The 13,993-nt window shown below is 43.4% G+C and overlaps 1 protein-coding gene across 1 annotated transcript; it reads left to right on the plus strand.

The window, feature by feature from the left end:
• Nucleotides 1–582: 582 nt before the first annotated feature.
• Nucleotides 583–13,207, plus strand: ACAT1 (acetyl-CoA acetyltransferase 1). The gene is made up of 12 exons (XM_077341595.1): nt 583–791; nt 2,316–2,363; nt 3,017–3,134; nt 3,547–3,642; nt 4,036–4,136; nt 4,917–5,060; nt 6,099–6,249; nt 7,225–7,320; nt 8,396–8,509; nt 8,898–8,962; nt 11,050–11,207; nt 12,874–13,207. Exons 1-12 carry the CDS (start codon nt 756–758, stop codon nt 12,992–12,994), a joined length of 1,248 nt encoding a protein of 415 aa, XP_077197710.1. The 5' UTR covers nt 583–755; the 3' UTR covers nt 12,995–13,207.
• Nucleotides 13,208–13,993: the final 786 nt, after the last annotated feature.

Below are 13,993 nucleotides of genomic sequence, written 5' to 3' on the forward strand. Positions count from 1 at the left end.
TGGAAGCAACGTTATGGCACTTAACGTACAAAAGGACTTTTCTTTTCCTGCTTGGTATTATGTTAATTTTACTCTTCAGCAGCCAAACAAAATCAGAGTCCAGTAGCACCTGTAAGACCAACAAAGATTTATTCAAGGTGTGAGCTCCCGAGTGCAAGCATTCTTCCTCAGACAGCACTCGAAAGCTCACGCCTTGAAGACATTTGGTTGGTCTTAAAGGTGCTACGGGACTCTGATTTGGTTGTGCTACTTCAGACCAACACGGCAACCCACCTGAATCTATCCGCATCACACACGGAGACTCTGCTTTACCTTTGCCCATTTGTGAGAAGGAGAACGGAGGTTCTCTTTCCTCCCAGACTGGAGGCTTGCATGGGACCCTGATTCCTGCCGCCTCCCGCCAGCCAGCCAGCCAGCCAGCCAGCCTCCTTCCCGCGCCAGTCACTCCCCTGATCCCCGCCAGCGGCCGCTCTCCCGTGGCCCCGCCTCCATTCCACGCAGCCACCCAATCCGAGGCTTCTCTCCCTGCCGCGCCCCCTCCCGTCCCTCCGTCTCGGCGTGGTTAGAGACGGAGCGGCGCGTGCGTCGCTCCTAAGGCCCCATTGGCTGGAGGAGGGGGCGGGGCTCCAAGGGGTGCTCGCGCGGCTGAAGGTGACGAGGGCGCGGGCGCTGAGGGGCGGCCAGTCAGTCAGTCAGTCTGCCTGAGGGGTCTCTTGGCGTCCGTCTGGCAGCGTCGAGGCCGGCGAAGAGCGACGATGATGGGCGGGCGGCAAGTGCCGAAGGCGCTTCGGGTGAGGGCAAACGAGGCTCCCGCGCCTGGTCCGGTCGTGGCGGCTCCGGGGCTGCTGCGGTCATGCGAGACACGCCCCGCTTTGGCGGTCTTCCCCTTGGGCCTGGTCTGCGCCCCGGGAGGGGGAGCGGGAGGGCTGGACCACTTCGAGCGGGAGGGGCGAGGGGGCTCCCCAGAGAAGTTTATTTTTGTAGTTCATCAGGAATTCTTTTGCTGTAACGTCTTTGGAGTTTCTTGGTCTACTGCAGAGATTCCCTGGAGTTTCTTGGTCTACTGCAGGGATTCTGAGGATTCTTTCCCAGAAGTTCAGGTGACCACAGACATCACTGGACCCCACTTCTCCTGTTCCTGCACAGGCCTAGTCTCTTTTTGCACAATAGAAACGGGAAATGATCAATTGATTGGTGGGCTCCCGCATTTACTTCCATGCCCACCTCTCTGAAGGGGTATGTCACCATTTCTGGGGTTCCTGGAAGCCTGAAAAATATTTCAAGGGCTCCTCCATGGTCAAAAGGTTGGAAAAGGCCGGTCTACTGCATCATCCTGTTGCATATGTAGGCCAAGGCTTAGGTCCTGCTTCAGTAGAATGCATAGGATTCTTTGAGGCTCTTGTAAAGGTAGAAGTCAGGTAGAGGGGTACAGCTTAAACTTTAGCCTGTTTCAGATGCGATAACCTTTTTATCCCCTAAATGGATTGTATCATGTATTGTTCTTTGGTAATAACATGTTGCAAAGAAGTTCTGGTGGCTCAACAAAAATAGAGTCCAATAACACCTTTAAGACCAACGAAGACTTATTCAAGGCGTGAGCTTTCGAGTGCATGCACTCTTCCTCTGGTGGCTGTGACTTTGTAGGACAAATCTGTTATTTAATTGGTGTGGACAATGAGTAGCCTGAGGTACTGCTTCACCTTTCTTCCTAATTCCTTGCCTGTCTGGGTTGGCTCATAAAGTCTGTCTTGTATACAGGAGCAACAACCTTCCCTTGAATGGCACACCTGTTCAGTGGTTGGAGTACAAGAGCTGGAAAAAAGGAAATTGGATGAGCTGATTTAGAATGCCTTGCTGGAGTGTCGTAATGGTGTCCTGCTGTGGGAAAGCTAACCAAACAGACTAATACACAGAGACTGATTGCCCAGCCTTTGGCTAAATGGGCCAAAGTTTGTAAGATCAAAAGGTTAAATAAGCAAGCTAGACAACTCAGCAGTGCTGACTTGTTCATGATGAAATACTGCATCATTAACTGACACAAAGAGGTATTTTAGGTATCAGATTTTTGTGGTCATACTATCCAGAACTATTCACAAATTATTCCTTTTTGCTTCTGAGTGCATTTAATAGGCACTGTTGTAAAAAAGAAACTTTCTTGGCCTTGTGGTGTTAATAAGCATATTGTAGTGAATATAACTAATGCATTAAAGTATTTAAAGTGAAAAAATGCCTAATCCCCCATGTTTTGCAGTCAGATTGAATATATTGTACCAATATCCATTAACAATACAATGAAAAACAAATTCTGTTTTCAGGCAATGATATATGCAAGCCGGGGCTATTCGTCACAACGTGGTCTAAATGTAAGTATGAAACTCAGTGATATGTCAAATATCGAATTGTGAAATGAATTCTACAAAATTAAGATCTGAACTTTTTGCTTGCCAACCTGCTATATCCCAGCTAAGAAGAAATAGTGGGGGCGAGTTCTTTCATAGTCATTTTGCAGAGCCCTCAATAAGATTTGAAGCTACAATCTCCCTATTTGGGGAGGGTGAGTAAGATATGATCATTCTTTTGGAGGAGGATTAAAGGAGATCCATGGATCTTTCCTATCAATCCTCTCCAAGATCCTATTTATATCCCGAAAAATGCATCCATTCCTTGTTCTTATATCAATTTGGATAGATTCACTATCTGGTTTGGGGCCTGCATAATTTAAAATATTATTGGATTGCTCATCCCTATTGTGGGCAGCCAATGGAACCAATTTGGAAGTCTCCATATTAAAGGATCTGGAAGGTATAGTTGGGTCCTTGCCAGAGATAGTTTCCTTTTACTTTGGAGTAATTATAGCCAAATGTTCTTTTAATTCTAAAGAAAGAGGGTTTCTGAGATCCTTCGTGCATTGTGTTAAATTTGCTGACTTTAGCATTCACCTTGTCTCAACTTAATGATGAAAGTGCAACCCATGTGAATTCAACACTGAACCAATGGCAGTATTTTTGCTTGTTAGGATGTGGTCATTGTAAGTGCTGCCCGGACGCCCATCGGCTCTTTTCAAGGCTCTCTTTTCTCACTACCAGCCACCGCTCTTGGCTCTGTTGCCATTAAAGGAGCAATTGAAAGAGCAGGTAAGTAAAAAGATTATCCAGTGATCTAGACTATGAAGCTGAAGTAGGGTGGTTAGAAAATGTCCAGCATCTTTCCTAACAGCAAACTTACATTAAATATGAAATCGAAACTATGAGATATTCAAGTCCTCCTCTGTCACAGCTGTCTTTGCTCTCCATGACGTAATTATTGAACAATTCCTGGCAAATCCACCAGTTGGAGAGGGCGAAACCATGATGACCTACAGTCTGTGTAGTATGAATTGGGCTTTGAATTTGATTTTTAGAAGTCCTTGCTTTTTCTTTTCTTTTTTGCACAGGAGTTCTGAATGAAGCCTTTTAAAAACGTAGCGATTCTTTTGTACCATGACTCAGAACGTATTATGTTATAAGCCTTTTAAAGCTTCATGTTGAAATGCCTTTTCTGTCACAGGAATCCCTAAAGAAGAAGTCAAGGAAGTATACATGGGTAATGTTATCCAGGCTGGGCAAGGGCAGGCTCCTGCAAGACAAGCAACACTTGGTTCAGGTATTAAAATTATATTTTCAAAGTGGCTATGACTGTTTAGGGCAGTGGTCCCCAATCTCGCTGAGCCTGTGGGCATTGCTGGAATTTTGAGTACAGGGATTGGTCACCCCCCCCCCCCCAAATCTGAACATCACACAATGTTGTTGTGAGCTCACATGCCTTCTACAGTGGAGGGAGCCGTACTTGAATAGGTGATCCCTGTCTTCCTGGTGGTGACATCTCCTGGTTTTCCCTCCCCTTTTGCAATTGTGAGATGAAACTAGTTGTCTGTAACAGGAATCCGAGAGGGTATATTGCAATAAGTTTTTAATTGATTAAAGAGTCCAGTTATTTGCATTTGCTTGTCAGTTGCTGTCATTGGTCTCCATAGTAGCTTGTCTTAATTTGGCCCAGGTTTACCCGTTTCTACTCCTTGCACAACTGTCAACAAAGTTTGCGCTTCTGGAATGAAATCTATTATGATGGCAGCACAGAGCCTAATGTGTGGGAATCAGGTAGGATCATCGCAGACTTCTGAATATGTGATTTCTGAAAGGAGGTGTTTGCCTGTAATAATAATTGTTATGGGTCAGTGGAATCTTTGGATATGCCTCTTTGCAGAGATGTCGTCCTCCCGCAGCTACTGTTCATTTAAATGGGATGTGTGCAGGAGATATTCTACTCACTGGCAATGCTTGGATTTCTATACTAATATACTGTTCAGTGATAAGAGCTTCTTGTGGCACAGAGTGGTAAGGCAGCCAACATGCTGTCTGAAGCTCTGCCCATGAGACTGGGAGTTCAATCCCAGCAGCCGGCTCAAGGTTGACTCAGCCTTCCATCCTTCCGAGGTTGGTAAAATGAGTACCCAGCTTGCTGGGGGGTAAAACGGTAATGACTGGGGAAGGGAATGGAAAACCACCCTGTATTGAGTCTGCCAAGAAAACGCTAGAGGGCATCACCCCAAGGGTCAGACGTGACTCAGTGCTTGCACAGGGGATACGTTTACCTTTACCTTTTACTATTCAGTGGTAGACTGCACATCTGCATTCTGATATTTTAATATCAACATATTCCTTGAAATGACATTGAAAGCGGTACATAAAACTTACAGAAAACTCTTGGATATTCAAAGAATCATAAATAAGCAACTTTTTGTAATGTACAGGAAAACAACTTGTAACCTTTTGCCTTTTGACAGAATCGAAGCACCATTATTTTGCTATCCTGTACTCTTGTTCTCCTTCTGGAAAGGTAAAAATTTCATAAGACATTGTAAAAATATTTCTGAACAGGATGTGATGGTGGCCGGTGGGATGGAGAGCATGTCTAATGTGCCCTATACAATGAGCAGAGGAACAACACCTTACGGAGGAGTAAAGCTGGAAGATCTGATTGTGAAAGATGGCTTAACAGACGTCTACAATAAAATCCACATGGTAAATACTCTTGAGGTCTTTAACAAACCTTAAAGTCCTGAGCTGTTAACAGGACTGATGTCTTGTGAACTTAGGAGGCACAATGTCATCCTGGAACTTGTCTTCCTGTCCGTTGAACTTCAGCACGGTTGGTAGTATACTCTTCTTAGAAAGAACAGCAAATGAAAATGGCGACTCTAGGTAGAGCTATCAATCCAAGTGATATCTACTTCAATTTACCCCATGTTTTGATTACAAATGGAAATGGGGAAATGGGGAAATGGAACAATCCACCAGGCTTGTCTCTAGCTAATGGAAGCCTCCTTTGTCACTGAGGTAGAATGTTCTTGTCCCATGGCTGCCTGCTACCCGCTGCCGCACAATAAGCTTCTTGAAGTGCTGCACTTAGAGGGCTGGGAACCATTAGGAACTGCACAGGCATGAATTTGGGGCCTGTAGTCAGAGGGAGGAATGAGTAAAAATGTCATATGAATCTACTCCATAGGATAAACAGAACTCAAATTGGCATTAGAGATAGGAAAGGCTGGGGGATTGGTACTGAGGCCCTTCAGACTAATTAAAACAGGGGCTTACATCACTGTTGGCTGATTCATTTGAAATGTAGTGTTGGAGGAGAGTTTTACAGATACTGTGGACTGCCAAGGAGACAAATAAGTTGGTCCTAGATCAAATCAAGCCTGAATTCTCTCTAGAAGCTAAAATGACCAAACTGAGGCCATTGTACTTTGGTCACATTATGAAATGACAAGACTGACTAGAAAAGACAATGCTAAGAAAAGTGGAAGGCAGCTGGAAAAGAAGAAAACGTAGCACGGTTGACTCAGTAAAGGAGGCCACAGCCTGCCCTTTGCAAGACCTGATCAAGGCTGTGATGATAGGAACATTTGGAGGTCATTCATAGGGTCATTGCCATAAATTGGAAACAGTTGATAGCACTTAACTTACATGCACAGACATTATCAGAGCAGATCTGTTCAAAAAACCTGTGCTATTCTTTAAAAGACTTTGTCTTTTGCTCCCTTCTCTCCTCCTCTGTAGGGTAACTGCGCAGAGAATACGGCTAAAAAGTTTACCATCTCACGAGAAGATCAAGATGCCTACGCCATCAGGTCTTATACAAAGAGCAAGGGAGCCTGGGAATCTGGAGTTCTTGCAAAGGAGATTATACCTGTTACTATTTCTCAGAAAGGTATTATGACTTGAACACGTGATGTGACAAATTAAATATACAAAGTGCTGAAAAGTAAAATTGGAAGGGAAATGGTATTTGCATTCTGACAAACGTGTCATGGATGCAAACGGTGATTTGTGATTTTATTTTCTGTGCTTGTTTTGCTGGGCTGTGTTCTGCCACTGAATCCATGTCAGACCTTATTCACTCAGCATGCTGCTGATAGCTTTTTGGTCAACCTTGAAGTTAGGACCAATTTGAAATAGTGCTGCTTGATAATAAAATGTTCTCTGTGATTGGTGGTGAACTCATGGTAGTAGCTCCATAGTTCTTTGCCTCTTGGCCACTCTTTCCCTGTGATAGATACTCCCATAACTAAACATGTTGCCTGGGAAATGCTATTATTTCCATACTTTTTGTTTACTGTTCTAGAGCTAAACAATTGGTTGTAACCCAGAGTGCTCTTGAGTCTGCGTTACAGCCCTGGCTTTCAGCCTCTATGTTCCCCCCCCCCCCTCCGTGGCCCAGTGGACTTTTCTGTTGAGATGATATGCATTACCCCAGGTTTTTAACATCATAAGCCTCAGTGGAGATTATAGTAGAACATGAGCACCGTTTTGAACAGCAATTATTTTTAGAGAAGCAGGATGGAGAACTTTCACCCCTCTCCTTCCTTTTCTAAACTTTGTGGCTTGCCGTCAAAGAATAGTTGCAGTTTTCTGTTTTCAGAAAAGGGTCGTGGAGGGGTGGGGCGGCACAGCAGGAAGACCGAGGCAGTGGGGTAGAGAGCAGAGCATGAAGAGTGAGAGAAGAGCAATGTGATGTGGGGCATTCTGGGTCGCATCCTCCATGGCTGCTTGTGAAGGGTGTGGGTTTGTGCCGAGCGAAGTGTGCAGCAAGCTTCAAAGATTCTCAGGCTGACGGATCCTGAGACTGAATTCAACTATGAGTTATAAACTGAACACTTTTTACTGAACAAGTTCTGCGTTTTAGGGAAACCGGACGTGGAGTTTAAAGAAGACGAAGAGTACAAGCGTGTTGATTTTAGTAAAGTCCCAAAGCTGAAGGCCGTTTTTCAGAAGGAAAATGGTAAGCTTTGAGAGGGTAGCTGCTGATTTCTTCTTCATGCTAATACTTTCCTCACAGGCTAGTTGAATTGCATTAATTGCTTTAATCCAAACTGTTTGCGGGTTTTTTGACTACACCTGGTACTTGAGGGTAACACCAGTACTGTGTTGGAATCTGCAAGATCAGTAGTGTGCGTGACTCAAGATGATATGAATACAGGCATCATCAGGGGAGATTGTATAGTTAACATATTTAAATCCAGGAATAATGATTTCCAAATATTCTCCCCTCCTGTGTCCTGACTGGCTCAATTGGAAACTTCCTGTTCTTTTGAACACACTTCCTCCCTGCTTGCCTCCAGAACAGAGAGAACTGACTGAAGATAGTAGACTAGTTAGACTGCTAGGTGTCTCTCTCTCTGTCTCCCTATTCCCAAAGTTATTTCTTTAAGCAGCCTGCTCTATGCTCTCTCACATATTCAAACTCTGCCCACACACTGTTGGTACTGACCCTTGCCTGTATTGTGCTTGACAATGCTTTGCACACCAACGCTTTTCTGTTAAAATTAGTTAACTCTTTCAGGAACAAAACTCAAAACTATGACATACCCAGGACTCAATAGAGACAAAGGCTTTTTTTATTCATGCTAACCTTGTTCAACTTGTGTATCCATATTCCTCACTATGTATTTTATTTGTGATAATATGATTGTAAGATATGGCATTGTAATGGAATTTTGAGTTTGACTCCCTGTCCTTGGGAAGTGACCAGCAATTCCCTGGGAGGAATGTCTCACAGTTGTATGGAGCAAGCAACAAAGGTGATAGCCTTTGATCTCTCTACCAGCAACATTTTGGTTTCTCTTTGTAAAGTACACTGAATTCTAGGGGATTCATTGGCTGTTTTGACAAAGGATTATCATTGGCTGTATCTGGTTGTGACACAGATGTAACAGAACTGATTTTTGCTATATATTCTCTGTCATGTAAGAAGATCATAGTCTGATGAAGAGTGCTTGCACTCGAAAGATCACGCCCTGAATAAATCTTTGTTGGTCTTAAAGGTGCTACTGAACTCTGATTTTATTGTCTTTCAGGAACAGTAACGGCTGCCAACGCCAGCACCCTCAATGACGGAGCAGCTGCTTTGGTGCTGATGACTTCAGAAGCAGCCAAGAGACTAAATGTTAAACCATTGGCTAGGATAGCAGGTACGAATCTTTGAAAAATCAATGTTCAGAAATACTTTTTGCTCTAACTATAGATGGCAGAGTGGCCTGGTTTCATTGTATTTTTTTTTAAATTTTGGCATTAAGTTGTAAGGACAGAAAGATGTTATATAATTGGAAACTTTTGAAATGCAAGTTTAAAAAAGTGCTGGGGACGTTCGCTCATTTAGCAGGGTCTCTAAATGCATCAGTTATAATCTTTCCAAAGACTAATGAGCATCACTATATCAGAAGGACTTTGAACGTGTCTAGGACAGGCTCTTTGGGGAATCAAAGCTCTAAGCCATCTTGTTTTAAACGAGGACCATAGGTCTGATTCTAATGCAATAACCAAACATTGCCTTTCTGACGACCATTTCTGATCTTGTAGCTTTTGCAGATGCCGCTGTTGATCCTATCGACTTCCCCATTGCCCCAGCACATGCTGTTCCCAAGGTAGGAATCAAAGTTATAACTCCTTCTATTGTTTCTACATTTAAAAAGCTGTCTTTAAGCAGCACTGAGGATATTTGTCATCTCTCTCATCATAGTGATAAAACCCTCTCCGTACTTTGATTACTTTAGGGTGCTTTGTAAGTTGGCATTCCATCAGGATAACAACCGTTCTTCCAGTGGAACGCCACTTCTGTTTGCAGAGGAGGGGAAGAGAACTTTTGCCAGATATAAGTGGCTTGTCTGTAATCTTTAAATGGTACCATTTAATGGCATGAAGTCTTTGTGGTATTGTATGTGTTGAAAGTTTTCACACAAAGTATTGCTTGAAACCTATATTAATCCTACTAATCCCAGGAGAGCTGGAGAAATCCCAACTAATGCCAGTCGATTGATATTTAATTACACTAATTCTCAGTTCAATCCTAAATCCTGGACATAGACACCGGTGCATCTGGTATCCTATACAATCCCAGTAGATTCAGGTGGGTAGTCATGTTGGTCTGAAGTAGCAGAACAAAATTTGAGTCCAAATACATTTTTAAGACCAACAAAGCTCGTAAAGGTGCCTTTTGTTCATTCTCAGTAGAGAAAATAGATGGCAAAAAGACTCAACTCGAAGTAACTGTTGGGGGACATAGTGTAGCCATTGGGCTAGTGCTCATCCCTAGTAGCCAGCTGTTTGGATCTTTGTCTACAGTTTGTTTGGGCTGCTCTGTGGACCTTCAGTCCTGCAGGTCAAAAGGTATACTGGGTGTTTGTCCAGCTGTAGCAATGGTTGAATAAATGGTTTTGAATGGTTGAACAGCTCTGCTGTGTTCTTTCCACTAGCTTGTGGGATCACACCAACATTTTGGTGATCAATTAGCCTATCTCCAAGGGGGCAGATCTGGTCATCTGTCTGATTATTTGTCTCTATGCTTGGCAGTTTATACATTATTGCCAGTCAGTGTATGTGTGTGAGGTGTGCTTGCCATGAAGTAAGACAGAGCACCGTGCTGCACACTTCGTATGGATATCCTGGTCAGGGGTTATGTCATGCTTAGATGCGCTGTGATTGGCTACCATCTTAGTTGGCATCCTAAGCTGCGTGGTAGGTGTGTTGACAGACAGATAGACCAGGGGCCTTTTTTACTCACATTGAGCCTTGATCCTGAAAACATTATTTTCATTGGCAGAACTTTACACCCACAGCAGGGGCACGGTGAGGGGCCTGACAAACCAAATGAAGCTCTTCTCCTCTCCAGCATGCCACAGCGTTTTTTATTTCAGCCACCTACCCTGATGCAACTGCTCTGGATTGACTCTCATATGGGTGACAGGATGCCACACTGGGATTCCTCTAGTATGCATGTGGGGTTTAGTTGTTATCCAGAGCCATTTACGTAACCTTAAGGATTGCACTCAGCCTTCCATCTTTCCGAGGTCAGTAAAATGAGTACCCAGCTTGCTGGAGGGTAAACGGTAATGACTGGGGAAGGCACTGGCAAACCACCCTGTATTGAGTCTGCCATGAAAATGCTGGAGGGTGTCACCCCAAGTGTCAGACATGACCCAGTGCTTGCACAGAGGATACCTTTACCTTTTTTAAGGATTGCACATACAGGATATCTCTATGTTTAATTAGCAGAGGAAAGTAAAAATATGAGTTTGGCAGCATTGCATTGTCTATAGAAATCTGTACTTGCATTCTGTTCATTGCGGTTATTTAAAATTTGCTCTGGTTTTAATAATTTAAATAGAAATATATCTGCATTCAGTTATTAATGATAAGGGAATGGAATATTTTTGGGAATGGGAATATTTAAATAGGACGTAGGACCTGAGCTGGACACAGGTGCCTGGTCATAACTTTCAGGTCCTTCTGTGATGATTTAATGTCCAATGTGATGTTTCTGTCATTTTACTTGTAACAAAGCACTGGGGAAGGGAATGGCAAACCATCCCATATTGAGTCTGCCATGAAAACGCTAGAGGGCGTCACCCCAAGGGTCAGGCATGACCCGGTGCTTGCACAGGGGATACCTGTACCTTTAGCGCTTCAAATGTCTGCTGAACACTTGGCTCCAACGGCAGCGTTTCTTTTTCAGATTCTGAGTCAAGCAGGGCTCAAAAAGGAAGATATTGCCATGTGGGAAATTAATGAAGCATTCAGCGTTGTGGTCCTAGCCAATATCAAGATGCTGGGCATTGATCCGGAGAAGGTGAACATTAACGGAGGAGCAGTCTCCTTAGGACATCCCATTGGGTATGTGACGGATGATTGGTCTCTACAGCAGGGGGGGAATCTCAGGCAGACCCACTGAACAACAAATGGGTTTTAGGGTCATGGTAGTTCTAACAGATGAGAGAGAAGGGGGAAAATACTGGTGGTTCTTTTGTGTGTCATGCTTTAAGTCCAAGATTAATGGTGCTCCTTTGGATTTAAACCAGGGGTAGTCAAACTGCGGCCCTCCAGATGTCCATGGACTACAATTCCAATAGGGAATTGTAGTCCATGGACATCTGGAGGGCCGCAGTTTGACTACCCCTGATTTAAACAGTAGTTTAATTCAGGCCTTTCCTGTTTCTCATTCTTGAACTTTGGGTGTTTTGTTTTTTTAAGTTCAGTTTTTTTGTCACTGTGTAAAACCAAAAGCCATTCAATGAGGTCTCTAGTGTCTACAAGCACTTTGCTCATATTTAAAGTTTATTACTGGCTAATGATTTTGAATTGTGCCAGAAATTCGGCCTTTACAGTTCATTGGCTAGATCCAGGTGGGTAACCATGTTGGTCAAACTTACTAGTAGTATGGTATAGAAATTCTGCTTTGCCCATGAGGCTTGGCACTTTATCCATACAGCCAAGTAATGGGAACTTGTTATAAAAGGCTGCAATCTTGTATTTGCATGCTAACTTGCTGCTATTCACAGATGTTACCAACTGCTTCAATCCAATTTTAGCTATATTTATTGGCCAGTTATGTATGCGTCTTACTCTTAGCCCTTCCTGGCAACTATTCTCCCCCCACAAACATATATGAAAAAGTTGTGGAAGTCTATTTCAATTTATCTGAAGATGTGTGCATGCACTTGAAAGTCTATACCCAGAATTAAACTTTGTTGGACTTAAAAGATGCCACTGGAATCAAACTTTGTTCACTGGCTAGTAACTATTATGTTTAGGGAACTCCTGTTAATCTTTTGCTAATTATAACACAACCAGACTCAGAGCACTGCCCATTTGATGGAAATGTTCACTCAGTCTCATGGTTTATTCACAAGGGGGTGGTCAGTCTGAAATAATGAGTCTCTGGCACATTAACATCTTTATAGATACCAAGAGACAGTAAATAGGTTAAGACCTGCGTATGAGAAAAGAAGAGTCTCTTGTGGCGCAGGGTGGTAAGGCAGCCGACATGCAGTCTGAAGCTCTGACCATGAGGTTGGGAGTTCGATCCCAGCAGCCGGCTCAAGGTTGACTCAGCCTTCCATCCTTCCAAGGTCGGTGAAATGAGTACCCAGCTTGCTGGGGGGTAAATGGTAATGACTGGGGAAGGCACAGACAAACCACCCTGTATTGAGTCTGCCATGAAAATGCTGGGGGGCGTCACCCCAAGGGTCAGACATGACCCAGTGCTTGCACAGGGGATACCTTTACCTTTATGAGAAAAGAACATATGCCAAGAAAATTCAAGTAGATGACAGGGTCTTTGGTGCTTTGTAGGTGAGAAGTTAAAATTTTGGCTTGGACCAGCTTAACTAAAGTAGATCTCATACTTCAGCAGAGGGCACCAGAAAGACTGGCTGTAGGAAGAAAGCCAGAGGTACAGCCTAATCCATTTTTGTTTCCTTCTTGAGGGAGAGGGGAAAGTACTCACTGGCTGGAGAACCAACAGCATTAAAACTGACTGGCTGTGCTTTTCCTGTCTTAGGATGTCCGGTGCAAGAATTGTTGTCCACATGACGCATGCACTGAAGCAAGGAGAGTACGGCCTTGCTGGGATTTGCAACGGAGGCGGCGGGGCATCTGCAATTCTGATCCAAAAGCTGTAGGTACATCAGGAGGCTTCACCTGAAATGTCTGTTACAAATATTTATGGAACTGACACCTGGATCTGAAAACTAAGTTCATCATTGGTTTTTGAAAGGAAATTTCATAATGTTTTTTACTATAGCATGCTTCAAAGCAAATGTGGTTTCGTACCATAGAATTACAAAACATGTTAGACCTCTAATCAAGACAATAAAGATGCTATACAATCATGATTTACTAGATGTATTAAAATAAATGAACTCAGACCACAAGATCTTCACATTCATCATTCTGGCCATAACGTTCCAGTATTTTTCATGATGTAGACAGTTACCTGCTGCATTTCTCAGGTCAGGAAAGAATGATGGTATACAGTCTCCATTCACAGCAGAAAAGGATACACAGCAACTATACTGAGTTTGGGTCTTTTGGTTAGATATCTACAGCTGTGGCATAGTGTCTTTTGGCCACTGCATCAACTGGGGAAAAAGACCAGAGAATCCTGCCTACAGCTTGAATATGTACTGACCTATACATAATTTTTTAAAATTGCTATAGGTTTGTAATTAAAGGCTTAAAGTAATAATTAGTAAAATGGTCTGGATGCTTTCCAGGTCACCTGTTCTGTAAGACCCTGGAGCACTGTTGTCTGAATAGACCACAGGTCTTCTCCCCCCCCCCTTCCTTTTTTTTTTTTGACCCTGTTGTCACTTTTGGAATACTGTGTAAGATGCCAGGGAGTGAAGTGCATAACTCTTCACCATTAAAGGTGAAGTCCTTGTGCTATGGTGGCATTTGTTGAAGCCGCTTAAAAAAAAACAAACACCCAAGAAGCCCTTTCGGGCAAAAGTGACATCCACTTTCTAAAACCATTTGGCAGGCAGTGTTTTGAAAACCCCTGCAGTGAGTAAGCAACACTGACTCTGATAGGGGCAATGGTCTGAGTCTGTAAGCTGGCTAGGCATGTTCATGCTTCTTCAGAGGCAGCATTTTAATGTTATCTACATCTAATAGTACAG

This window comes from Paroedura picta, chromosome 6, assembly GCF_049243985.1.
Source record: "Paroedura picta isolate Pp20150507F chromosome 6, Ppicta_v3.0, whole genome shotgun sequence".
Lineage (NCBI taxonomy): Eukaryota > Metazoa > Chordata > Lepidosauria > Squamata > Gekkonidae > Paroedura > Paroedura picta.